The 27,105-nt window shown below is 34.1% G+C and overlaps 3 protein-coding genes across 5 annotated transcripts; 2 read left to right on the forward strand and 1 right to left on the reverse strand.

Annotated features, from left to right (window-relative positions):
- The first annotated feature begins 609 nt into the window (after positions 1-609).
- LOC144559567 (glutamine--tRNA ligase-like) lies at positions 610-8,393 on the forward strand. 2 transcript variants are annotated; one of them, XM_078308628.1, is made up of 23 exons: positions 610-864; positions 1,266-1,313; positions 1,861-1,932; positions 2,031-2,130; positions 2,244-2,339; positions 2,442-2,503; positions 2,587-2,685; positions 2,773-2,865; positions 3,280-3,432; positions 3,521-3,576; positions 3,777-3,867; positions 3,967-4,053; positions 4,434-4,631; positions 4,738-4,836; positions 5,153-5,284; positions 5,862-5,998; positions 6,541-6,640; positions 6,724-6,819; positions 6,899-6,999; positions 7,096-7,201; positions 7,300-7,389; positions 7,908-8,037; positions 8,190-8,393. In XM_078308628.1, the coding sequence occupies exons 1-23, from the start codon at positions 715-717 to the stop codon at positions 8,297-8,299; spliced, it is 2,406 nt and encodes an 801-aa protein (XP_078164754.1). In that variant the 5' UTR covers positions 610-714; the 3' UTR covers positions 8,300-8,393. The 2 variants fall into 2 exon arrangements, with proteins under 2 accessions (XP_078164754.1, XP_078164755.1); XM_078308629.1 differs by having other exon boundaries at positions 747-864; positions 1,255-1,313.
- Positions 8,394-12,729: 4,336 nt separating this feature from the next.
- Positions 12,730-19,719, forward strand: LOC144559087 (uncharacterized). 2 transcript variants are annotated; one of them, XM_078308023.1, is made up of 14 exons: positions 12,730-12,934; positions 13,143-13,629; positions 13,872-13,949; positions 14,332-14,489; positions 14,653-14,716; positions 14,796-14,863; positions 15,239-15,473; positions 16,018-16,164; positions 17,050-17,153; positions 17,323-17,376; positions 17,491-17,574; positions 17,858-18,021; positions 19,037-19,210; positions 19,400-19,719. In XM_078308023.1, exons 2-13 carry the CDS (start codon positions 13,308-13,310, stop codon positions 19,176-19,178), a joined length of 1,620 nt encoding a protein of 539 aa, XP_078164149.1. In that variant the 5' UTR covers positions 12,730-12,934; positions 13,143-13,307; the 3' UTR covers positions 19,179-19,210; positions 19,400-19,719. The 2 variants fall into 2 exon arrangements, with proteins under 2 accessions (XP_078164149.1, XP_078164150.1); XM_078308024.1 differs by having other exon boundaries at positions 12,741-12,997.
- Positions 19,720-20,445: 726 nt separating this feature from the next.
- Positions 20,446-25,553, reverse strand: LOC144558990 (GRIP/coiled-coil protein, putative (DUF1664)). The gene is made up of 13 exons (XM_078307876.1): positions 25,337-25,553; positions 25,170-25,231; positions 24,992-25,072; positions 23,921-24,002; positions 23,664-23,731; positions 22,977-23,078; positions 22,806-22,895; positions 22,636-22,710; positions 22,504-22,536; positions 22,292-22,369; positions 21,974-22,033; positions 21,046-21,116; positions 20,446-20,884 (listed from the first exon to the last, which is right to left on the reverse strand). Exons 1-13 carry the CDS (start codon positions 25,389-25,391, stop codon positions 20,857-20,859), a joined length of 885 nt encoding a protein of 294 aa, XP_078164002.1. The 5' UTR covers positions 25,392-25,553; the 3' UTR covers positions 20,446-20,856.
- Between the last annotated feature and the right edge of the window lie 1,552 nt (positions 25,554-27,105).

Below are 27,105 nucleotides of genomic sequence, written 5' to 3' on the forward strand. Positions count from 1 at the left end.
AAATTATTTGAGCCTTGACATTCAATTTCAAAGTTTCAGACTATTGTGTCTTTCTATTTATTTTTAAACTATTACAAAAATTATATTAATCACAAACTTTAGTGAAAAACAAAATTAACCTGATTTTTTTTTATCAAACTGTTTAGAAAAGAGTACATTGACCATTTTAATTTTTTATTTAAAATTAAAAATAATAACTAGTTTTTAATAATTCATTTCTACGCCTCTGGTCTGGTCGTCCCGAATTCGTATCCTCTGAGATATCTCAAACTTTGCTTGACTTTACGGAATATTTTAACCGTTTAAATAAGTTCTGCACAAATCTCGAAGCACAAATAATACAGGCTCCTGCGCTTTCACCGAATAGGCACCGGACACGTCGGTCACGCAAAAGTTGAGATATCTCAGAGGAAACGCACTCGGTCGTCCCTTCCCTTTATTCGAGTACAAACTAAAAGGACCAGGTTCAATCAGCTTTTTATTGGAGTAAAAAACTTGAGCCCCACTCATAGTCGAATTCATGGGGTCCACATGACGTTCGTCCGGTCGTCCCTCCCTCCAAGTTTCAATTTAATATAAATAAATCCCGTTGGATCAAAACTTTTACCAAAAAGGAAGGAAATACTCTCTTTAGTCTTTTACCAAAACCAATTCTAAAACCCCTCCCAAATCCCAAGCACATTTACAACTCTCTTCCTAAAGCGATCGACTGAGATGTCTGAAATGATGGTGGTGGAAGACGGACATTCTCCGGCTGCTGCGAAGCTGGAGCTGTTCCTATCAATCGGACTTGATAAAAGAACAGCGGAGAACGCACTGGTAAACCACAAAGTTACTTCTAACCTCGTCGCTGTTATCAAAGAGGTATATTTAGTGCCTCTTATCAATTTCAGTTCAATTGCATTTCAATTGTATTTATGCATCAGCAATTTCAATACCATTGTGCTTCCTTTCAGTGCTCCAAATATGTTCTGATTGGATGTTGCTGAATTTGGCAATTAGGAACACAGTTTTAGTATGGGTAGAAGTCAGTTTTGTTCCAGCTAAGCATGCAATTACAATGAAATTGATTTGTGTTTCTAAGCTTTACACACTTTTCTCTCTAAATATTTGAAACTAGGAATACATCTCTCTAATTGCTCCTTTTTTCCTCACTCTAAAGGAATTGGAAGACAAGAATGATAAATCTTTCATAGTCATTTTTAATTGTCTTTTTGTATGTCTCTATTGAACCATTGCAACTTACAATTCTAGTTTTTTATCAGGCTGGTGTAAATAGAGCCAACAGAGCAATTGGTAACCTTCTTTATATGGTAAGCTTTGCTTCCCTGCTACTAAATTCTTCCTAGAATAAGGATTATGATATACTGCATATGTATTCACTGGTATGCCTCCCATACTGGTTTGACTAATTGGTTTGGTGCTTCAATACGTAAATTAGGGTAAGACCGAGGCTGTTGTACTACGCATAGACCAAACAGTCGTCTGAACCATTCAACATGATCTCCAGATGAAAATATACTCATGGGTCAACTTGTACAATTTTTTTGCTAATTTTTTAGATAGGTAGAAAATCACTTGATCCAAAAATTCAAGATCATTCAAAAGTAGTGATTTTCTACCTATCTAAAAAAATAGAAAAAAAATTAGTCTGCAAATACATGTTCATATGGAGATCATGTTGAACGGTTCAAATCAACTTTTGAATTTTGAAAATGAAGATATTAATCCATAGTACGGACCAATCCGCGCTATGCATAGTACCATAGCGTCACTCTTCGGGTAAAGCTGTTGTTAATCTTACATTTAGTTATTGATGATTTAAATTTGTTCTTCAATTCTCCATCATGTACGAGCCAGGTTGCTACCAAGTACCCAGCAAATGCCCTCTCGCACCGACCTGTTCTAATCAAATATATTATCTCATCAAAGGTACAACTTTCTATTGGAAGCAAAGAATTTGTTTCATATTTGGTAAGTGGAGCTTTCATCTAATTCTGTAGTTTGTTATTATTTCCTTGATTATTCAGATTAAGAATTCTGCTCAGTTAGATGCTGCCCTGTCTTTCCTTTCCTCAGTTGGTCCTGAATCTTTTGACTTCAAAAAATTTGAAGAGGCCTGTGGAGTAGGTATGTAGGAGAAACAATCTTATCTTGTATCAAAGTTTTACTAGAGCTAATAAACAAGTACAGTAAGAGACAGTAGATATTATTAGTTATTATCTGATCTTTTCTTTATAAAGGAGTGGAAGTTTCAACTGAAGAAATAGAATCAACAGTTGATGCTGTGCTTGAAGAGAATACAAAATTCATATTGGAGCTTCGTTATCACATAAATGGTCCTTTTCTAAGAACGTTATATATTGTTTTCATAATAAATTCTCATAATATTCTTGAAAATGCATGCAAATAGAAATAATAATATTCTCTTCCTCTTTCAGTTGGTAAATTATGTGGACAGGTCAGAAAGCGTCACCTTTGGGCTGATGCAAAAATCATAAAGGTTTGGAGCTTTTCGTGTCACAATATACTAGAACACCAAACACTGAGTCAAATATTCCTAATAAATCTTTGTTCTCTTTTTAGGAACTCATTGAAAATAAGTTGTCCGAGATCCTAGGTGAAAAGACTGAAGCAGACAAAGAACCTGTGAAAAAGATGAAAGGAAAGCCTGTGAGAGTTGAGGTAATTTGTATGCTGGCAGGACTAGCATGTTTATTCAATAAAGAAAATTTGAAAGCAAGATAAATCGTATTTTCTGCATTAATTTAGGATAAATCTGAAGTCATTGTTGCCTCTTCTGTGCTGTATGAGGAAGAAGCAAATCCATTTTCCATATTCCCTGATCCCAGTGAAAACATTAAGGTAACTTAAAAAAATATATATTTAAGCAACTTACAACAGTTAAGGTAATTTTTGTTCAATCATTTCACTATCTTGGTTGGGAAAAGTGCAAGAGAAACAACAGAAATAAATCAAGTAACGATATTAAAATTATTGAAATAAATGCTCCTGGATAAAAATAACCTATCTGTTTCAAATGGTACCAAGTACTATCAGGTGTAATAAAAGTACTGATTGTGACCTGTGTGGTACTGATATTTCACAAAAGAAACTATATTATGCTTCTTAAATTCTCATATGAATATAAGTTAATGTTGTATTTCAGTTTCAAGACTTTGTTATGCGATAGAAAAAAGAATGAACTTATCTGTAGCATTGTTCTGACACATCAGATTCTGATGTCTCTATTCCTATGCTTCTCTTTGTTTCCATCAGGTTCACACGGAAATATTTTTCAGTGATGGAAACATATGGAGAGCTTACAACACCAAGGAGATGCTAGACAAGCATCTCAAAGCGACTGGAGGAAAGGTTTTCACTAGGTTTCCTCCTGAGCCTAATGGTTATCTTCATATTGGTCATGCTAAGGTCATTATCTGATTTATAATAGTAAGGTTTTCATTTGTACAGTGTTCTTATAATCACATTTAGTTATTCTTTGTCATTATAATGGCAGGCCATGTTTATAGATTTTGGTCTAGCCAAGGAGAGAGATGGCTACTGTTATCTAAGGTATTCTCTACAAAAAAAGTTATTAATATTTCTAGGCTTTGGAGTTAGTGTGTTAATGATTTTATTCTTGTTTGGACGTCTTGTAAGGATAAGAAAGTGATGCCTGTACTTCTTTCACAAAACCATCAATTTAAACCTTAGTCCAATAAAAGCCTTAGCTGACTACAGTGATCTACCAATATTAACAAACTTTCTTTTAGGTTTGATGATACCAATCCTGCAGCCGAGAAGAGAGAATACATAGAGCACATCAAGGAAGTTATAGAGTGGATCGGTTGGAAACCTTTCAAGGTTCAAATCAAGCACTACATGTCCACATAACTCTCAAATTAGGGTTCATCCCTGTTGGATCAAGTACATTATATTGTCTAATTATCCTTTCTTTCATAGGTTACATATACTAGCGACTACTTTGACATTCTGCATGAGCTAGCAATTGAGCTGATAAAAAAGGGTCTAGCTTATGTTGACCACCAGGTTTGTAATTTTGAAAGTTTTGATTTAGTATATTATTGCTACAAATAATTATTAGCTAATAGCAGCACACTATATTGTAAGATTCCCGACTTAGTACTTTAGCTCAAAATGTGCTTGTTCAATATAAATATACCTACAATACTGTTGCTTTCCAGCCAGCAGCTATGTAAATGGGCACCTCTTGAAATTGCACTTGTAGATATGAAACAAACAAAAAAAACAAAAAAAAAGGCTTAAATAAAATCAAATTACCAAATGACTAGGAATTAGGAACATACAGTTGTAGGAAACAGAACTGAATGAGCACCTTGAAAGCTACTATGGTTAAACTTTGTTGGAATGGGATTCAATAAACCCTTCTCTTGAATTTTTTTAATCAGACTCCAGACGAGATAAAGGAGTACAGAGAAAAATTGATGAATAGCCCGTGGAGAGACAGGCCCATAGAAGAGTCACTAAAAATATTTGATGAAATGAAGAGGGGCATGATTGAAGAAGGGAAAGCCACTCTCAGGCTGAAACAGGACATGCAGAGCAATAATAAAAACATGTGTGACTTGATAGCATATCGTATAAAAGTAAGTAAATATATATAATGAGTTGCTTTCTTCTTGTACAATTTTATCAGCTGTACAGAGAAATTTTAACATTCCTCTTCAATTTATTATACTTCTTATTTTTCAGTTCAGTACCCACCCAAAAGCTGGTGACAAGTGGTGCATATACCCAAGCTATGACTATTCACACTGCATTGTGGATTCTCTTGAGAATATTACACATTCGGTTGGTACTTTTCTTCTTCTTATTTTTTAATAAATGTTTGTAGCAAAGATAAAAACATAAAAATGATGAAGGATACCAAGACTATTACAGAAAAAAAAAAAAACCATTCATATGCCCAGTGGTATAAAAAGGTTGAGATGGAAAGTAAAGATAGTAATGGGAGAGGCAAAAATCAAGTAAAATTTGACCGGTACCATCATTACAACACTAGCTACTTTCTGCATTTATTATAAATACATCCTTGGTATATACTTTTGTAATTATAATATATATTTTTATTTTAAATTGTGTTGTCCATTTTTTTTGTAAATTGCAGCTTTGCTCCCTTGAATTTGAGATAAGACGCCCTTCCTACTACTGGTTGCTTCTTGCATTGGGGCTATACCAGCCCCATGTTTGGGAGTATTCACGCCTGAATGTATCTAATACTGTTATGTCCAAGCGCAAGGTAGTTGTACAGCTTTACTTGAGAACCAAAAAAAAAAAAAAAAATCAAACTATGTATCTTGTAGAAATACCAAAATATGTTTTGTGAAAAAAATATTGTGTGCCTCTGGAAAATATCAAAAAGGGTTTATGTAACTATTCAAGAAGTCAAATTTCGTGTATATCTTCCAAATTAAAAAAAAAATCAGCCTTTTCTTGGTCTTTTATCTGGTTGGGATAATGGAAGGGTAGTGTGGGAGCACTTTCTTGAGGAACCAGAGACAAAGGTACAGTTGTTATTTGTTATCTCTTAGAAAGGATATACATAATATACTCCTTTTTCGCAGTTTTCATTGGTATTTTAACGCTTTTAAGGCCAAATCTGAAACTTGTACCCAACAAAAATATGCTTGAATGGTCGTTGCAAAGTTGTTTTATCCTGTCCCTGTTTTTCCAGTACAGACAAAATGATAATTAGATATGGTGCCATGCTCTTAGATATGGTATGTACCATGCTCTTAGATATGGTATGTATAGATGTTTATCTTTCTTCCTGACCTTGTTCCCTTTTGCTTTTTTATTTTCTTTTATTTTTTTAGTTGAACCGTTTAGTAACAGAGAACTGGGTCGACGGCTGGGATGACCCTCATCTAATGACACTGGCTGGATTGCGCCGAAAAGGTGTTTCTTCAACTTCAATCAATGCTTTCATTCGAGGAGTTGGAATTACTAGAAGGTTATATATTTCTTACCTTTATGGTTCAAGAGTTTTTTCATGCCATTTATGGGTTCTAGAAAATACTAGAATTTACCAAAATCTATCCATGGGACCATATCATATCTTTAGATATCTATCCTTACGAACACCTTTAAATATTACTTTTGTGCTCGTATATATTGAATAGCACTGTATATTATAAAGTTTCTTTTGGTTATAATTTAATATTTTATTTCCTTTTGTCTGGTTTAGTTTGTATAAATTGATACTTAGTAGTTGAAGTTTGTTTTTTCTCCTTTTTTCCATGGGTTTTACACTTTTACTTCATCTATGCTACCAGATGTTGTTTGAACTGTTTCTTTACTCAGGAGCTAGTTAGATTAATTAATAAAGTGGCAAAACTAAAATGGAAGAGAACCAATTTTATGATTTCTCAACTTGTATTATAGTTGTAATAAAGTTTTTAAATTTGGTTTAGAAGTTAACTAAACTAGGCATGTAAAATTTATTATAGTTTTTATTAGTTGGTTACTCATAGAGCATGTAAAACTCAATTACAGTGACAATAGTATGATACACACAGACCGACTTGCGTATCATATTAGAGAAGAGCTAAACATAACTGCACCTCGTACAATGGTTGTATTGCATCCTTTAAAGGTCTGTCAAGTCTTATTAAAACTATCTATTATGAACTTGTTGAATGTACTTCCAAACAATTTACCTATCACTATATAATTCAGGTTGTCATAACTAATTTGGACAAAGAGTCAATAACAGACCTTGATGCAAGGATGTGGCCACATGCTTCTCCTGATGATGCTTCCTCATACTATAAGGTACCCGTTCTGACATTAATTTTGTATTTAATTTTCTTTGGAGCTAAGTTTTACTGTAGATAAAACATTTTCTTTGTAGGTACCTTTTACAAGAGTAGTCTATATTGAAAGTTCCGATTTTCGCCTAAAAGACTCAAAAGATTACTACGGCCTAGCACCCGGCAAATCCATTATGCTAAGGTATATTCACACTAAAACCCATGTTCAGCATATCAATCTCATAATGTTTACACCTTTAAACTTTTATTATTTCTTCTCTTAATTATGGAAATTCAGGTATGCCTTTCCAATAAGGTGCACAGAAGTAATACATGGTGAAAATTCAGACACCATTGTTGAATTACATGCAGAGTATGATCCTTTAAAGGAAACAAAACCCAAGGTATTAATATAATTCATTATTACTCCAATATTTTCCATGAAAATGAAGCAACAAACATGACCAATTTTTATAATTAACACCTAATAATTTTAATGTAGGGGGTTCTTCATTGGGTTGCTGAGCCCTCACCTGGAGTTGAGCCTCTCAAGGTGGAGGTTAGACTATTTGAGAATCTATTCCTTTCTGAGGTATGTTTTTGTTTGTTTTATTTTATGCTACATTTTTACTAGAAGAAAATTGTAAATTTGTCGGTACTGGATTTCTGCACAAGTTTTATTTTCATTTTTGGAATATGAATTGTCGCACCGTCTCCCTTAAGCTTTGATTGAATCGCTTACTCAAAAATAGTGGCTAATTAAAAAAAATTGACTCCACAGGTGATTTTTAAATCAATTATTTGAATTTTAACTAGCACTATAGCAGTCATGTCAATATAACTAGTTATTAAGAAAATTAACTTTATACTTGGCAGCCACTACTAAGAGCTTCAAAAAAAAAAAATTAAGAAAATTAACTGCACTGAAAAACTTAGTTGGGCTTCTTATTTCTAAGGTTAGCAATTTCAGTGGGCATGATAAAATGAGCTGATGGTTGAGTAAAAAGTGATACATTTTTGAAATTGGAGGACTTTCTTGTAACCTTTATATGTTATACTCAGAAATTGGTCATTCTATGCATATATTAATCGCATTATTGCATGAATCAGAATCCATCTGAGCTGGAGGATTGGCTTGGAGACTTGAATCCAAACTCGAAGGTGGTAATACCTAATGCCTATGCAGTGCCATCGCTTGCCAGTTCAACTTTAGGGGATAAGTTTCAGTTTGAGAGACTTGGTAAGTTTCCTTCTATTTTTTCTTTTGACATTTGTGCTCTTGTTTTGCTTGTTGTAAGTATTGGCATGCGGAATGTCACAGAACTAATTTCATACTGAAGAAGTACCAAGACTAGTTTCGTTGATCTAACTTCTCTCCTGATATGATTTCAGGGTACTTTTCTGTTGACCTGGACTCAACTAACAAAAAACTCGTATTCAACCGAACTGTAACGCTTCGTGATTCTTTTTCTAAAGGTGGAAGCAGCAATCCAAGAAAATAGATCACTATGGTTGTATAAAGTATAGCTTGTACAGCAACCTATTTATGTAATATTTATCTAATAATCTTATTCTGGTGGATGTGTATATATGTAAGTGTAATCTCTTACCTTCAATTCTTGCTTTGACCTCCGCGCATGATTGGCCAATTCATGTGGTTTATGCAACACCTCCCTTGTTCTCATGCAAAATGTACAGATATATTTTACCAGTATAGGATCCAGAAGCAATATCAATTAGATTTTATTTTAATAATGATTCTTATTATGTGTTAATATATGCACAGCCCATGTTGTCAAAAAACAAGAAGAGGTTAGAAAATAGCAAATGTCCCTTTATTAAAAAGTGTAGCAGAGATGCGTATGTTGCTCTTATGAACCAGGTATCAACTCCCAAATTTCCTTTTGGAATGACATTTGGTTTCAGCAGTGTGCCCTATCCTCTAAATTCTCATCTCTTTACAATATTTGTAGCAATCCAGATATTTTATTTCAGTCGGTTGTTAATTCACAAGGAAGTGCTTTAAAATTTAGGAGACAACTTCATAGAGTGTTATATGTTGAATGGATAGAACTACTTGATCTTATCAGTCATATCTCTTATACACATTCCATAGACAAATTGAGTTGGAGATGGGAGGCTTCCGGAAAATTTACAGTCAAGTCCCTATATAAACTACTAAACTTTCGAGGGCTCAAACCACAAAATGCAATGTTGTGGTGGACCATCCCTGTCCCTCTTAAAATCCGAGTCTTCATGTGGCTCATGGCCAAGAACAGAATTTTAACTAAAAAAAACCTCAGAAAGAGAGGTTGGAAAGGTAATTCAAAATGTCAGTTTTGTCATTTACCTGAAACAGTCAATCATTTGTTTGTTTAATGTCGCTTTACTAAGGTAATATGGTTCTGGATGGGTTCCTGTCAAGACATTAGTCAAACTTGGAACTTTTTTTCTTATATTCTTCATTTTGCTAACCAACTACCTTCTTCTCACAGGACCTCTATGCTTTTAGTGTGTAGCGCTCTCTGCTGGACTATATGGAAATATAGAAATGAATTGTGTTCCAACACAGGTAAAGCTAAAAATCCTAAGCAAATTATCTTACTAATAATATCCCTTGTTCAATATTGGATAGGTACAGTGACAGAACAGGTGAAGATTTGTACGGCTCTCTGGCTGCCATCAGTGCTTGGTGAAATACCTTTGGCTAGTTGGCATCCAGATGATGAAGATGCACATATGGAGATAGAGGCTTATGCAGGGGGAATGCACCACGAACCATGAAGATTGCTATTCAAAGACCTAAGCAATGGATGGACGCATTTTCTAACAACCTTATTAAACTCAGCCCCTATGAGTGTGGCTTAGATTATCTTATGTGCTTTTCTTTCTTAAATACTTGGCTGTTTATGTGATTTTGTTTTTGTTGTTGGGATTCTATTTGGTTTATCTTTACGTGGTTGTGGTCTGTGATTGTTGACGTTTTCGCTCAAACTGGGTGTAATTTACCTCTGTTTCAATGAAACGGGTTTTGGCCTTTTTAATCAAAAAAAGATGCGTATGTTGCGTTGGAGTTGTGGGCATACAAGACGGGACCGCATCAGAAATGATGATATACGTGTTGGGTTTTGTGGAACGGTTCAAACCCATTTAATTAGCTTAAGCTGCGGAAAGAGTAAAACAAAAATTTTTACATCTAACTTAAGCTACGGATTAAATGAATCAAGGAGATTCGTTTAATCCTATTTACAGATCTACTCCATAATTGATTTCCTAAAGCATTAAATCTATTTACAAATTAAATAGATTAATATAACAATTTATACCTTGATTCCAAATCTCAGTTGGAATGCAGACCGAGCGAGTAGAGCCTCACCAGGGATGGAATCGACTCGCAGTATCACACGTGTGATACCTCTATTGGTTATCCACCAGGACTAACCGGAGAGCGATTTATTTCTTCTGCCAGAAATACCATAAACCGCGGAATTCTGCAGAAACACTATTCACCGAGAAAATGATGAAATAAATATATTTGTGTCCCGAAGTAACTCGGTTTTGCTTAAAAGCTAAACCGTAGGATTACACAAAATATATTATTTCCTAATCTTGAAATAACCGAAATCAAGGAAGAGAGAAAAACCGATTAACGAAGTAATCAGATTAACACGTGAATTAGTGAGTCTTTCTCTCTACCCCTACCCCTCTATTTATAGAGTTTTGAGGAGGTTCGCAAAAGACCGAAATACCCCTCAAAACAAATCTATTTACCAAAAGCCCTTGACACCTCATCCTTTTATCATGTGAAATGACCAAAATACCCTTGCCACCTCACATGACACATGTCAACACATGGGAAGTCGGCACCAAGGTAAAAATACCATTTTACCCTTGGTCCATTAAGGCATGAATAGTGTTGGGCTTTGATTTTGGGCTTTGACTTTTGGGCTTTTAATTTTAATTAAGGCTTTGATTATTTTGGGCTTTTAAATCCATAATTCAAACCCATAATTAACAAATTAAAATCCAAATCAAATATATATAATTGTCATATACAATTATATTTCTTTTCGGCTGTTGTTCGGTAACTTTTATACAACGTAACGTGTACGTTTATAAATTAACCGTTGTTTCTGCTTGTCATTCTAAATGACATTTATAATTTAATTATATCATGTATAATTAATTATAACTATCTTAATATTAATTATAATCAATTTATAATTAATCAGTAAGATTCTCCGAGTAGCTCCTATATGGTGTGACCCAATAGGATCTGTGTTATGTTGGTAAACAGAGTTAAAACTGTTTTAACTTCTATAATCATGGGTGGCGTCTGGCAACACATCATGACCATCCAATTACACAGATGATGCTGTACTGTACAATATCACGATCCAGTAAACAATTTACTTGTGTCAGTTCTTCTGTCTCATAGCTATCAGATCAGTTTCAAGGTAGATGTGTGTCATCCTTGGTAACTGTATCTTTTATTGATCTTGAGTAGATTATCAAATATAATTACTCTTGTAATTATACCGCATGCAGATAATCTAACTCTACCAAGGGGCCCAGTGATGCTATAGCTCGTATAGAGATACGAGGGACAAGTAGTATTCTTGGCAGACTATCACTTCCTCAGCTAAGTTATACATATGGAAATGCCACCGTTATGGCTGCTTTTTACGGACAGCGTTAGATAACACTTACTCATATATATTTCTTAGTGAGAACGATAAATACCTTATACTGTAGAACTTTGACACTGAATGAAAACATTAATGACACGAACACAATTCTATTTAATGTTTCATTCGGGGTCTGTCAAATACCATGTTCCTAGAACATGCATCTATGTGATTAAAATGACATCTCGTGTCAAGTGGTTTGTAAAACTTAACCATCTTTTAATCCACATACTAATCTTATAGCGGTAATTAGTGTTCCTGCTAATTACCTTGGTCAGTGACCTTTTAAGAGTATATATCATCTATATTATGGAGTTTCACAATTTCAGTCATGAACTCGAAATGATCCATAAATGCAATAATACTCACGGCAACAAAATGATATATAAATAAACATTCAATTCATGAACAAAGCTTTATGATTAATTTATCGTATTATTGACTTCTAGATTATTACAAACTAACAATACGTGACAGACTTGGGGTAGCACCGATTGAAGAGAAGATCATCCAAAATCGTTTGAGATGGTTTGGACATCTCCAAAGGAGGCCTCCTGAAGCACCGGTGTGTACTGGAATCATAAGGCGTATCAAAAACACAAGGAGAGGCAGAGGTCGGCCACGATTGACATGGGACGAAGCAGTAAAAAGAGACTTGAAGGAGTTGAATATAGCTAAGGAGTCGGCTTCGGACAGGAGCGCGTGAAAGCTAGCGATCCACGTACCAAAACCATGACCTAGTGCTGGTTAGGGATTATTTAGAGATATTATTATAGGTCTTAGATCATAGGAGTATGAAGTTGGAGTCTAGGATGTAAGCTTAGGACTTTGACCTCTACAATTAGATAGAATATAGTTAATATTTGTATTAGTATTATTACTATCACTTTCACTTTCACTTTTATTTTTATTACTTTTACTTTATGACTACTTTATTATTACTTATCTTTATTGTTTGATTGTGATTGTGTTTCATTTTTAGCCTACCCAACTCGTTTGAGACTAAAGGCTTGATTGTTGTTGTTGGTTTTTATGCTGATATCATATAATGAATCGGGATGACCCGCAACATCATCTGAGATAACTCAAAATTTGAGTTTGTATCTGAACCGTCCGATCAGAATCTGAGACAATCCGGCCTGAAGTGGATTGCACGGAACCTTTAATAGTCGTGTCAATGTAGATCGGACGGTCATGATCTAAACTAAAAAATTTGATTTACCATGGCGATATAAATTCCATTATTTGCTCTCCTCTCTTCTCTACTGTGTTCGCTTTCATCCAGATTTCCTCCATTGTTGCCTCTTCATCAAAACCCTTTCTCCTTTCTCCGATTTGAAGAGGGGGAAATCGCGCTGCCAAATCCTGCTAATATAGTTGCTATTTCACGAGAATCGTACGGAACCGACTGGCGATCCTTCCTTTTTACGCTGAGAGTAGATTTTGGGGGTAATGCGAGAATTTTTTTTTATCTCTTCTCCGACAAATTCACAGTATTGTTGTTCTTCGTCTGTAAATTCCTATTCTCTCTATTATTTGTTAATTTTGCTTTTTTAGCATAAACTGAAACCTAGATCAGTGGTAAGACTGTAAATTGAATGAAAATTTAGAATTTTATTGAAATCAACTCTAATTGAATTGTATTGAAATTTTGTAGAAGCTCATTCTGATCAGAGCAACCCCAACCCACCAAAGTTCTCCCTTCTATCAGAGAGACTTCTATGTTTGATCCCCACCTGTCCTTATTGATTGCATAGCAACACAGTAGTTTGTCTTTCCAGATGGCCTCCTTTTGAATGGGAATATTTTGTTTCCTATAGAGATGTCATTGTCTTCTCTAAGGCTCTCGTCTCTCATCAAAAGTGTAGTATGGGGTGAAGAAACCAACACAAATTCATCAAAAAAGAGAGATGTTTCTCCCTTTATTAAGCTTTTTACTGACAAAGAGGCGTATCGTCCGGGAGAGGCTGTTACAGTCAGTATAGAGATCTTTAACCCTAGAGAGCAGAGAGACGGGCAGGAGGAGGAAGATAGTCTCTCTCTCTTTGTTGAGGGGCTTTCTTTTGAGGTTAAAGGTTTGGAGAAGGTTGATAGCCAGTGGTATGCAACTCAGAGGTCCATGCCCGGTTCTAAGGAAAAGAGAGGTAATTCTGCATTTTTAAATTCTTCTTCTTTCTATATTGCAGGCATTATTTTCTGAATTCTGAACAAATACCTCAAACTAAGACCAGAAAGTCAAAAGTGTACTTTTAGTGATTGTAAATGCAAGGAATAGGATGTAAATAGAAACATAAATTGCTGGATGCGATATTATTGAATGATTGAGTTGCTTTGGTAATTTTTTATAATCTGGTGCTTATTACAATATTTAATTTAATTTACATAGGTGAGAATGTGTTTTTGGATTCATTGGCACCATCTGTAATTTCTAAAGTGGTTATTTCATCTGGAAGTACAAAAACTTGTAAGTACCCTCTCTTGCATTTCTTTATTCATCAGATAGAACAAAAAGTATGCTTATTCTACCGTCATTCAGGTCAATTTGAATATTGTTCTTTTCATTTTTACTTACTGAAGGCCGTGCTTCCTATTACTGTTACATCATGTACCATATTGCTGATTGTCCATATTCTACTTTGTTTTTATTTGCACTTAATTCTATTTGTAGCTGAAGTATGTAATTAAAGCCTCAGTACAATCAACAAAACCAAAGAATTACAAAAAAAGAAAAAGAAAAAGAAAAAAAAAACTGTCAAATGAAGCAAAAAATTGGAATGTCTTTAGTAGGAGATGGTTACCCATAGCAATTGCTAATAAGCAACCAACTAAATTATATTTCCTTTTAGATATTTTACGAGTGGACCTGCCGAAGTTATTGCCACCTTCATATAGAGGTACCAGCATTCGATACGTTTACTATGTTAGAGCCACATTGTATGCTAGGTGGCTTCATTTAGATGCAGAGCACCAGAACAACGGGCCCACGGGTAACTTCTTCAAGTTGGTATGTTCTTGTTCTACTCCTTATTATTCAAATTATTAATTATTTACTGTGCTATTGTAACTAAGAAGTTTTTGTTGCAGTAAATGCAAATATAGTCTACTTTTTTTGTATTAGTGCTTAATAATTCATTCTTGTTTTCTATGTTGGACTTGAAAATTTAAAGGAAGCCCGAGCTCCGTTACAGATATGGGTTTCTCAAAAAAGCGTCAATTTACTGAGTGAAGAAGGTAAAATTTTGTCTGTTATAATTCTAGCACATATAGCTGCACGAGGTAAATGATTTGTCTTCATTTCCTCTTAATTTAGGAGATTTACCAGTGATTACAGATCAGTTGTCTATGTACTGGAAAGAGAAAGACGAAGATTCTGAATGGGTTAGTTGTGTAACTTTGTTATTTTTTTTCCGTGTCACCAATTTTGTTATACCAGTAATGGTTCACTTGGTGGTTTCTTTTTTTGATGTTCAACAAAAGAAAATTGAGTCTAAATAGCAGCTGGAGGAAAATAAAAAAAAGACAAATTAACGTTACTTACATTATTGTTTTTTTATTTTGTATTTTTTAGTTATGTTATTTATATTGTTTGCATTTAATCATTTAAATTTACCATAGAACAGAACTAGTAACAGATTAAGAGGCAAGTTGTCAATGTCAAACTAGAGTCACTAGACTAATAGGATACCAAAATGGTATACTCCAATAATTCTTTGTTATTACTTTTACTATTGCTTAATCTTTTGACTTGTTCAGACAAGGGTTAATGAAAATGGAGAGGAAACGGAGGAAGGATATGATAGCTCGAGGGATGAGGTGTCATCAATTTCGTCTTATAATCCTGCAAATAATCTCGAAGTATCTTCCCTCAGAAATTCCCTTTCAAATCAGTCATTTAGTAGTTCAAGGCTTCCTGCAGGCCCTGTTTTTCCCCCATACAAACAACTGTCTCAACTCTCTGTTTCAGAGATTTTGGAAGAACCTGGTCCAGGTAAAGAACCATCACCTAATTGAGAATTATTATTAGCTTGAATTTAAGTGTGTAATGAGGTGTCATCGCTTACTCTGTTTACAGTATGTTGGAACTTAATAACAACTGGCATTGATTCCATGATCTAGCACTAGGGATTATCACCTTTTATGATTTCTTAATTTTTCTGATAAATGCTTTGCTACAAATCTTTTTTCACCGTAATGTTTTATTCCTACCAGTTGTAGAGTATTGTTATGGTTTGTACCATATTTAGTTTAAAGGAAACATCTGGGAGATTAAATAAATAATATTTATTAAATAATAAAACTTAACGGATCATACTTGTGTAAAATTGAACGATTTTTTCTAGTACGCTACCCTTGTGGTATATTCAAGCACTAGTCTCTAACCATTGCTATCGTTTTGATTTAGCATAAGGGAATTATAAAAGGGATACCTTGAAAGGCCTTGTCTTTGTTTCTGTTCATGTATAGTACTATACAGTGTGACTAAGAACCATTAAATTATCTTAATATATTAGATATTTTAATATGACCTACAGGTATAGTCTCACCTCAAAGAAAGCTGAGCATTTCTCTGTCTAACATATCCTCAAATGAAGAAAGGAACCCTTTGGATTTACAAAGTAATTTCTTGAAAGAAGATCCAGGACCCCCTTTTACACCTAGGTACTTGGATCCAGCTTCATGTAAGTTGAGTTGTTAACAATTTATTTCCTCTCTTATTTTTTTTGCTAAAATTCAAATAATAAAGTTTTGGTTATGCTTTGTGGTTAGCTTCGAACTGATGGATAGTGTATAGAATTTGGTGGAATTGCAGGGCTAATGTAAAACCTTAACTAATGTTTTAGTTATACCTTTTCTTTGTTTAGTTTTTTATTTTGGGTGGACCCTACATTACAACTAGGTAAGGTTGATAACCATTTATTTGTGCTTGTTATTTTTAAAAGTGTCTAAGTTATTACTTGTTAACATCAATGCGCTGAATTTTGTTGCATTTGTGATTACCTCCACAATGTCTCGCCTTTTTTGGAATCTTTACATGTTGAAATTTATTCTTTTGAATGGACTCTTATTTTTCTGTTTTTGTCTTATAGAAAGTCAATCTTTCTGATAAATGAAAAGTTCCTATTTTGGATTATTGCTTCTAAAATATTGAAATTAAAAGTTAAAAAGCCTTCAATAACTGTGAGAGTAATGGGGAGTTCCGAAGCTCACTAAGGAGGTCCTTGAGGTTGATTGTCAAGTCTTTGAGTGGGCTTCAAACGATTAATCAAAAAACCATTGTTGAAGATCTATCTGTGTATGCCCCAAAATTTGTTAATATTTAGTTCATATTATACATGCTTAAGATAATCAGATATGAAAACTTTAGAAGTTTGTTTAGCACATCAACTTTCAAAGAGTCAGAACTCTTAATATTGTACAAACAAGCAAACAGACCTGCAAATTTACGGTGTATGTGCCTCAATGTCGAAGTAGATCTTGATCAATGGTTAGGGTTTGTTAAGCACAGCTGGCAATTTAAAAAGTTAGCAGCCAGAAAAATATTCATATTACATTTTACTGTGCAGCAGAAGGGTTCAGAGGAAGATCATACAATATAAAAATTGATGATAATGTTCTTCTACGCTTCTCGCCTAAGAACTCTGACTCCACCTATTACTTTGGTGATATGGTAATTTCTCCAACTCCAATATCTGCATCTTCCTTCTCTGCTGATTAGATTTTATTGCTCACCATTGATTGTTTTGCTATTATAGTTCTGGTACAATCTTATGAAAAAAATGAAAGTTTTGCATGAACAATATGCTTTATTTAAATTGTGAAAATTTTCTCCCAAGCAGATTGGGGGCACACTTAAATTTTTTCATGAAGATCAAACGCGGAGATGCCTTGAGGTAATGAAAGTAAATGAAGAAAACATGTATCTTTGGTTTATCTTATTCTCTCTGTTTAGTTTCTCATCCGTATCAAACTTATGTTTCAAAAATTCCTGCCTTCAACTTGTGAAGGTTTCTGTTACATTGGAGATATCAGAGTCAATAAATCAGCAGTACATACATCCTTCTAGAAGAGGTTCTCCTACAATAACAAAGGTACACTTTGGCTTAAGTAGTACTCTGTATTTTTGTGGTTTGTTCAGGTTCCAGGTGACAATACTGCATTGATCCTAGTACAAGCCAAAGCCACAATACAAAATAATTGTTACTATCGTGGTCAATAAGTATTAGCATTGACTGTCATGGTTTAAGAGCAATATACCAGCATAGTACAAACTATTGGAGCTGTGCGTCTACAAAATCAAGATGTACTGGTTCGTTACCAACTTCTGGCATGGTCAATCTCTCTCTCTTTCTGATATTGTAGTATATGGTTTAGGTACATAGTGAGCATCATATGGTGGTGGCTGATATCCGTCAGACAAGTTTTCTGTTTTCAGTACCAATTGATGGGCCCATGACCTTCGCTACCCCTAAAGTCTCTGTACAATGGTCTCTTAAATTCGAGTTTTTCACAACCCCTGAGGGTTTGGATATCTCTAGGTAACACCTTTGTTTTCTATTTCTTTTTATAATTTTTTACATTTTGCTTTATGTGATGGAGCATTTTCATATGTGCCCTACGCAACTTTCATTTTGTCTTAGCAATTCATAGAAACAGAAAGGTTGTATATGCCCCAGTTCTCCCTCAATTTTTTTTTCTATATATATAAATGGCCCAAACCACCTTTTCCACCTCAATTTTTATCTACTTCGAAGAAATTTGAAAATGAAGGAGAAGGTTCATGTTTTCTTTCCTTCCTAGGTGTAAACTTTTAGATACTTAACCATTTCCAAAATTTTCTGTTGGGGCACATATGAAAAAGTTGCTTCATTTTAGACATGATTTAATTTTTTTATTTATTGATGCAAAAATGGAAAGTGTGGAATATAACTTTTGGAAAGCACCCTCCTTCATTTTCTAATCTATAGATGCCCAAGGTCTCAAGTACCTTAATAAATGCAAGAGAAACCCAGCCCTATGTTACCCCGATACTTCATATATGGTCCCATAACCATATCCGATATGTATCGTATTGCCGTATCAACCCGTATCGTATCGCCCGATACCCGTATCGTGTTGAAAATTGCTGTATCGCCGTATCCCATAGCGTATCCGATACAATACCCGTACCTGTATCCATGCAACACAGATTACCCAGTGATTGTTTGGTTATCTTTTCTTTTTTTTTTCTTTTTTTTCAAGTACCAAAGAGATGATGGAAATGGTGATGTTTACCTTCAGCAGTGGAGGGAGAAAATACTCTTAGTGGTGTCAATAATAACAAATTTAAAAACATTGGTGAAAAATTAATTAAGCTTCTATATATTGCAAGGTAATTTTGCAAATACCAGTTGGGTCATTTGATCCTGCTCCACCATGTGGCTTCACTGCAGTTGACATTGTTTTTGTTGGTGGTATTGGGGTTGTTTCTTGTACTGCAAGGTGTATAACATGAAATGTTCTATCATTTATTAGTTAACTAATACTTTTTGATTTTTTTTTATGAGTTGGCAGGTATGAGCATCCTCTACTTGTAGAGACACGAGAGAAGGGGGAGTGGGTCCTGCCAATTACTGTTTATGCCCCTCCTTTGAGGAGGCAAGCAGGACAGTCAAGAAGCGACAAATCCTCGTCTCTTGGAAATCTCTTTATTTAATGATTCAAAGGTTGACACTGATAAATGTAAAGGTATGTCCAGATACAACTTCTACCCTTGGCAGAAGCCAGAGTTGTATATTTTATTTTTACATATTTCACAGCAAAAAAAAAAAAAGGTAAAAATGGGTGGTATTAATATTTTGCTCATCTAATCATTCAGAGGGGTGTAGCTGAAACTAATAGGTTGATGCTGAAAACAAATTTTCCATTTATATTCAGATGTTTCTTCCTGCATGATGAGAAAAATTAGTTGAGAATGCCAACTGGCCTACACGCTTTTGCATTATGCACCTTGTTTTATGCAGTTATTTGAGATTTTTTGGATTCATGCAAAATACGTGCATTGTACAATTGCTACTATAAACTTTAAATGACCTCATGGTTATAGTTTGATACAGTACCATTGTTTAATTTGTTGGGTTTTCTTTTTCTTTTTCTTTTTCTTTTTCTTTTAGCATGAAGTTGTATTTAATCTTGTGTTCTTGAACTTGTAATTTTTTGGAGATGAGAAACAGTAGCAAATAGCAATTTATGCTTTATTGAGCCTTGGCTTTCTTGTGTTGTTTGTTATCATTATGAAAATATCAATTCGTAATTTGCTAGGTGGAGTCGTAATTAAAGAAATAAATATATGTAACAAATTAACAATGGGAAATGGACAGTTTAAACTTACAGTGCAAATGAATAGCATATATCGATGTATCAAATAAATAAAGGAATGAAGACAGAAATCATGGATTTTCACGTTTTGTAAAAGAAGAAACTAAGAATATTACTATCTGTAAAAGAGAAGAATAAATATTGACTGTGGCAAACTCTTATGTGGAACACACAAACATGCTTTGCATGGGCTCCACTTTCAGAGATGGTTCTCTCTTGTTCAGATTTAAACAGATTCGAGACTGATAATAGTGCTCTCTAATGATTTGTCTAATATTTCCCTTTCCTGGATGAAATTGAGAAATGGAAAATATACAAAGCACGGTGAGACGATATTGTTGTATACATGATACAATATTCAGATATCCATATCTAATATTCAGATATGGATGCAGATACACTGATAATATCCAATCCGTTTGCACCCCCAGTGTAATTATCACCAGAAAATCTAAATATGGTGGAGAAGGATTCTATCAAAACCATAGTATTTCAAAGTTGCACATTAACACTTAAAATTATTAACTTATTGACGGACCTTCTTACAGAGGGCTCCACTTGAGCACATGAAATGAAGGTAAAACTCTCTTTAAAATTACACAATAGTCAACCAAACAAAATTTCGCTTCCACCACCAATAACATTGTTTAATTTTTCTTTATTGATTAACTGACAGCAGCAGCTCATTAGCAATTTGTAGCTTCAAAATAGAACACGACAAGAATCTAAAAGCAATCCAACAACAGAAAGAAAACCAAATGCAATAGCAACCCATTGTGTGTTTCATCTTGCATACTGCAGAGGGCCCCCACATCAGGGTTTCTCTTTTTTTTTCTTTTTTCTTTTTACTATTCACATATCACAAAAGGAAAACTTTTTATCGCTTCACAACTATCACAAGGATCCAAGATCAGGATCACAACCTAAATAAAGCGTTAATACAAATACCAAACAAACTTTACTACATAGGTCACTGATGATGGAAGCTTAGATCCTCATATTGCAATTAAGGAAATTTACAATAGCATTTTTACCGTGGCAGTCCTGCACCAAGAAAAGAATTGTAAATAAAGAGAACTTTCTGATGTAAACATTTGGTAAAGAATCATGATGGCAGATAACAAAAGTATATTATTCAATTTTTATAGAGCTCACTGGAACCAGACAACAAAAAATTGAAATATTCCATTATCAAATTGACATACCTAGGGACTTTGTCGTCAGCACCATTGCTGATAGCTCCTGATTCAAAAGCTTCTATCAAGTGCTGCAGCCCCTGTAAATAAACAAAGAGAGAAGAACAACAACTATCATAAGGATATATCCAATAAAGGAGAAAAGGACTTAGTTTGACTTTCTTAGATAATTTCGAGTACCAAAAAAGTTGCTAAAAGGGTTCTTAACCATGAAATAGCAGGTGACCTTGAAAATATAACACGTATAATAAACTACCTGCGCACGTGTGCACACACATGCTCACAAACACAGAAATACAGAAAACCTTATTTTATATATTAAAAGAAATGATGTAAAGAACAAACAACCTAAATTGGACAAATCCTCACTGAACAGCAATATCAAACTGGTGACGCTATAACTGGAATGGATCCCATATAGCTAACTTTTTTATTTTGTTAACTTGTTTACTCAACTATCCATTGTGTGCCATAATATCAAGGATAGGCTATTAAACTTATTTGACAACGAAAAACAAACACAATGTTTATCAAAATAAATCATAGGTCAGTATGAAATCTGGTGTAATTTCGAAAACAATTAAATTTAATAGTTCAGTTCTACCAGACTTCTGAACAGCAACCAAACAATTTTCAAATTGCAACAAATTTTGATTTTACACAGCCCATCAAATAATATAGAACACATACAATTTCACTATTCTACTTTGACAAATTTTGACGTTGGTTGTCACGGTTCTCAAAGTAAATGATTGTCAATATATCCTTCCATTTGTTAACAGACATAATAAACACCAATTTATTCAAAGAGCTTACGAAACTACAACCAAAAAAAGGCAATTATTCTGTCTAATTAGTGAGATTGACCAGTGGATGATCCTGAAACTATCGTACAGTACATTAAAGGTGAAAATTTAAAATTCTAAATGAAGAGTACCTTTACACTATCCTTCTCTCCACATCCAATAAAACGCTTTCCTGCCAGTTTGGAGGTATCCTGAAATAACATAATGCAGCACGAATTCTAAGTAAAAATAATTTCGAAAAGAAAAAAAATATAGGTATGTCCATTCCTAACAAACAAACTGAATAGTTCAAACTATTTTACATTAAAAAGCCTCCATTCTCATGCAGGCTTACATATCAATCCCATACATCAATAATAAAAACAAACTTATATGATTCCATGTAAGCTAAAGTTGGTGCAAATAAACACTATATTAGTTACTTCTAGTTTTTAATCTAAAATAGATACCTGGAGGAACTCCGGCATTTTTCCACCTTTACCCTCGATAAATTGGCAGAGGTACATCACTCCAGCACATGAGAAGTTCTGCCATAGAGAAAAAAAAACCATTAAAACTGAACTTAATTTGAAGGATTTAAACATTAAACTGATATACAAATTTATTCTCACCAATGTAGAACTAGATCACTCATACACTTGACTAATAAGAACCAAATTACCTGTTTGTCTTCCATTGAATTCATCTTCTCATCCTGATAATATTAAAAGATAAACAAACAGCCACATCATTTTCAACTTCTTTTGTCAGAATGTTATGTAAAATCAACCAATCAAAAAGATAACTTTCATACCAGGCCCCAGACCAGCTGCTTGATGCTGTTTATTTCTGTCCCAATGTTCACAATTTTCAGGTGAGCATCAGTAACCTACAAAGTACCAAAAAGAAGAATTGAGGTCAAAATTAACCACCAAATGTAAAAAAAAAAATTTAAGAACTAAGACATGAAATAGTCGAGCATACCTCCTTTTTGATGATACCAGAGATTTCTTTCTGCTCATCCAGTTTATCATCCAATCTCTCAATGCGCTGTGTCAGATGCCGCTTGGCTGACTAAAAATGAAAAATATAAAGATTTAGAAATGACATGGTAATGGTGTGTGTAAAACATTGATAAGAAGTGAAAATACTCACCGCAAGGGCAGCAGAGACTTGCTCAAGGTGCTTGGTCATGCCAGAAACAGCATTGGCCATGTTGTGCTTGGTCACATACATCAGATCTGAGAACTTAAGCCCCTAAAGAATAGATTAAGAAAACAGAAACAGGCGAAAAAATGAGTTGGTATATCTATGATGCCTCTATAAGGAAATAAGAGCAATTCATGCACACGCCTATAAGGACCAAAACATCACACCTCTCTACACCCATGGATGCAAAAGAGTAAACATTACTCTTTGAGAAAAAAGATAGATGTCCAGAATATACCGATTAACCAATTATCATGTCTCGAAAGGAAACACCCTATAGCATAAAAAATGCCTCTATATACCCTTTCGGCCCCAATTCTTTTCACAAGAAATTAGACAAGGACAGTAGATATCATATTTCACATTTTTCAGACTGCACCATATTCTGCTTTGTCAGGGGAAATGTCTGATTTTTTCAGTTCAGCAGGGATATAAATCTAAACTTTCCAAGAAAAAAAAATGATGCATTTAGATTAGTACCAGACCAAGTACTAGAAAGTTCTGGTTCCTTCACTCAGTATGCTGAAGCACCTTAACTCTTATGATTACTTGAGCGTTTGCTTGTATGCAATATAAGACATCTACAAGATTTGTCTTTTAAAGAAAATAATATAAAAGAAAAGGACAACATACTTTCCACCACATGTATCCATAACCAAGAGCACCCACAGTAGCAGCTGGTACTATAAGCCCTGAAATTCCTGCAGCAAATAACACAGAAAGCTAATAAATATTTTTCTATTCACCACATTAACAGACAAAGGCTACATATTTGCTGTCTCAAATAGGAAAACATACTCGACCAATGACAATGCTTCTATGAATGACAGACTAGAATCACAAATAGAATCATAGAAACAATTAACAAGTTAGGATGCGATAAAAGGTACCCGATTGACCAGAGCCTCCATTTAGAACAGTAATAGGGCGTGAAGAAGCCAGTTGGCGTACCTCCATAGCCAAACGACGAACCTAGATAAAACAAAGAATATGCTTTTAGCATGAAAATAAACTTAAAAAATTGAAAGAATACTAACCCTAGTCAAAGCAATTTATGTACAGTAGTCTACTTGTAACATTTTTGGAATTGGTTTTAACACTAATTTGATTTGTGCTCCCCCAAAGAAGGATTTGACTCTACCATTGAGGCTTACTTCCCAAGTATCAGACCCCTCAGTAATATTATGTACTTGTGTTTTTCGCAGAAAAGTTCAATATTTACTTCTTTTTTTTGTCAGTATTCAAATATCACATTTTTGTTTAGTTTGTAAAATGGTTGGTAAAAGATTTAGTTTACATAACGGCCTTCAGAGAAAAGAATAACTTCATATGCACTACCAGGAAAATGGTATTAGGATTGGAGTTCATTTTGCAGATTAATATCAATTATGCTTTACAATTTTTTTTTTTCTGGTTTCTGAAGGGCATCTCTGACAGTCCTTTTGGGGCTGCTTACTTTGGAGCAGCCTTTTTTTCTTGTTTTTTTCCCTTTCTCCTTTTGTTTGTATATTTTGCATTTTTTGTATAGTGTGTATAATCATTGGTAAAATAGTTTAATTTACCTAGCAACCTTCAAAGAAGAATAACTTCATATGCAATACCAAGGAAATGGGTTTGGGAGGATTGATTTGCCGATTAGCATCAAGTATACTAACAGGTATTGTTTTTTCAAATTCTGGTTTCTAGAGGGCATCTCTAACAGTCACTTAAGGTGCTGTTTATTGGACCTGATTTTTGTAACTTGTGTGAAATAACTTGGCTAGATCCTAGTTCCAATCTACAATGTTGGTAATGATCTACACCCATACAATCAACTCATAGGCACAAACTGAGGAAAAGAGTAGAATTCTTTGATTTGTTTTTTTTTAGTTTTGCATATTTGTGTGAACCTTAGGAATAAGAAAACAATAAAATAGAACTATAACAAGACCACTATCTCAAAAAATATATATATATATTACCTGAGAAGCAAGAACTTCATTTAATTCTGAATCACCATCCGTCCCACCCTTTTCTTTGGTCTCCAATCCCCTCACCAAATCCTATACAGGAAACAATTTTAGTTACAAACAATCTATCAATTGCAAGAACCATAATCATACAAATTAAACACACACAAAAAAAAAAAAACATTAGAACCTGTAGTTCACCAAGGAGATCAGATAGTTTATTGTTCTTCAACACAATTGTACCAGCGGCTCCTACAAGTTCAAACCAAATCCAAACAAAAAAATATAGTAAATTACAAAGGAATAAACAATGATGAAATCACAAAACAAAATCAAGGAAATATCGAACTCGATTACCAGCTGAGATGAACAAAATAATTCTCCCGAGCCCAAAGCCCGCTTGCATCGCCATAATGTATCGGCCTCTCCAAGAAACCCTAGATCCTTTCTAGAGAAAGAGAAGCGACGGAGCAGGGAAACCTAGAACCAGAAGCGGGGGGAGGCGACAAGAGGTCAAAGAGGAGGCGAAATAATTTTTTATTATTGATTTCTGTCTCTAAACATATGATTTTTACTTTTTACTTTTTAATGTTATTTTTTTTTACTGTTTTCTGTTGAACTCGAAGTCGAAGCCTCCAAGCGAAGGCCAGTCTAAATTGTTCCAAAAAATAGAAGTAGTTAAAATTGCTATTTCTTTATAGTCATCCGTGTATCGATTCTGTATTTAGCTGTATTGGTGGCCTTATATGAAGACCCGCTACACTCGAAGCAACTTTCCTCGGAAACTATTTCAAAATCTAATATGCTTTTTGCAGATGGCAAAACCGCCGAAATTTTTATTAATAGGAAATATATTAAATAAATATCGAGATTAGAGAACGCTTTTGTATTTTATCGAAATATAGGGAAACTGTTATGGTTTATCACGGCCTCTGGCCGTTATGGCTTATCACGGCCAGCATTAACACTTAATTAATCATTATCCATTCTAACTGAACCGCACAAGAAAAAAACCGGAAAAAAAACCCTGGCCGTTACTATCTATCACGGCCAGAGACAGAAAGAAAAAAAAAAAAAAAAAGAAGGGCTGGCCATGATAACCCATCACGGCCATAGGTTAAAACATTTTTTTTTTTTCGAACCTGGCCGTTACTGTTCATCACGGACAGGGATTTTTTTTTTTTCTCTGGCCGTTCCAATCTATCACGGACAGGGTTTTTTTTTTCCGTTTTTTTCATGGTTCAGTTAGAATGGTTAAGCTTGTTAATTAGGTGCTAACTCTGGCCGTGATAAACCATAACGGTTTTCCTATATCTGAATAAAACGCAAAAGCGTTCTCTAATCTCGATATTTATTTAATATATTTCCTATTAATAAAAATTTCGGGGAAAAACCGACCTTTTATTACCGTCTAGACTTGGTGTTGAATTGTTTTGTACGCCATTGATAATTGTTCTATAAATCTCTCCCACGTTTGTATTTGATTGTTTTCTAATCTTCTTTCTATTTTTAGTTAGGAAGATATGGCTGATTTTTGAGATTTATGATTTTGTTTCAATTTACGTAATTGTTTTGTAAGTATTTGTTTTAGGGTTTAGGTTTAGATGTTAGTAACATATCTTACGCTTACTGCCACATTTGATTTTTCGTTCTCGAAAAGCAAAGATGTTGTGTCAGCAACATTTATTTACTGAATAATGAAAAAAAAAAAATTCAAATATATTTGTTAGGCCTAATTCTTTACAGCATTCTCTTAAATTTATATATTGTACCTCATGGATAAACAAATTTATATAATATATAATGCACCTAGCTGAAAAAAATATGAATTGTTGCATTAGTAAACGGTCCTCTGATTTTCCTTTTATATGAATTCATAACAAAATCAACATCTACTCTTAACTATCACTACGTTGACTTACTCTACTATGTATATACAGTTACATCCATAACATGATGTCATTTTTTCTTCCATTTGTTTCAGCAGTTTATTTGCTTCAATATAGAGACACTTCTATCGTTCTGTGCAAACCTTTCAGGTATTTTTTTGTTTTTTGTTTTTTGTTTTTATTAACTTGGCATTTAGGCATCACGTCTAAGTAGAAAAAAAATGTTTGTTGCTTTAA

This window comes from Carex rostrata, chromosome 9, assembly GCF_964058835.1.
Source record: "Carex rostrata chromosome 9, lpCarRost1.2, whole genome shotgun sequence".
Classification (NCBI taxonomy): domain Eukaryota; kingdom Viridiplantae; phylum Streptophyta; class Magnoliopsida; order Poales; family Cyperaceae; genus Carex; species Carex rostrata.

What these genes read in the sequence shown, in the direction of transcription:
- LOC144559087 (XM_078308023.1), top strand. Translation starts at nt 13,308, where the DNA reads ATGTCATTGTCTTCTCTAAGGCTCTCGTCTCTCATCAAAAGTGTAGTA. An exon ending in ATCTGGAAGTACAAAAACTT is followed by an intron (nt 13,950 to 14,331) that starts GTAAGTACCCTC and finishes ATTTCCTTTTAG; the next exon opens with ATATTTTACGAGTGGACCTG. An exon ending in GTTCTCCTACAATAACAAAG is followed by an intron (nt 17,575 to 17,857) that starts GTACACTTTGGC and finishes TATATGGTTTAG; the next exon opens with GTACATAGTGAGCATCATAT.
- LOC144559567 (XM_078308628.1), top strand. Translation starts at nt 715, where the DNA reads ATGTCTGAAATGATGGTGGTGGAAGACGGACATTCTCCGGCTGCTGCG. An exon ending in TAGCTTATGTTGACCACCAG is followed by an intron (nt 4,054 to 4,433) that starts GTTTGTAATTTT and finishes TTTTTTAATCAG; the next exon opens with ACTCCAGACGAGATAAAGGA. An exon ending in GGAGTTGGAATTACTAGAAG is followed by an intron (nt 5,999 to 6,540) that starts GTTATATATTTC and finishes ACTCAATTACAG; the next exon opens with TGACAATAGTATGATACACA.
- LOC144558990 (XM_078307876.1), bottom strand. Translation starts at nt 25,391, where the DNA reads ATGGCGATGCAAGCGGGCTTTGGGCTCGGGAGAATTATTTTGTTCATC. An exon ending in AAGTCTCTGCTGCCCTTGCG is followed by an intron (nt 22,896 to 22,976) that starts GTGAGTATTTTC and finishes TTTCATTTTTAG; the next exon opens with TCAGCCAAGCGGCATCTGAC. An exon ending in GAGAGAAGGATAGTGTAAAG is followed by an intron (nt 21,117 to 21,973) that starts GTACTCTTCATT and finishes GTTTATTTACAG; the next exon opens with GGGCTGCAGCACTTGATAGA.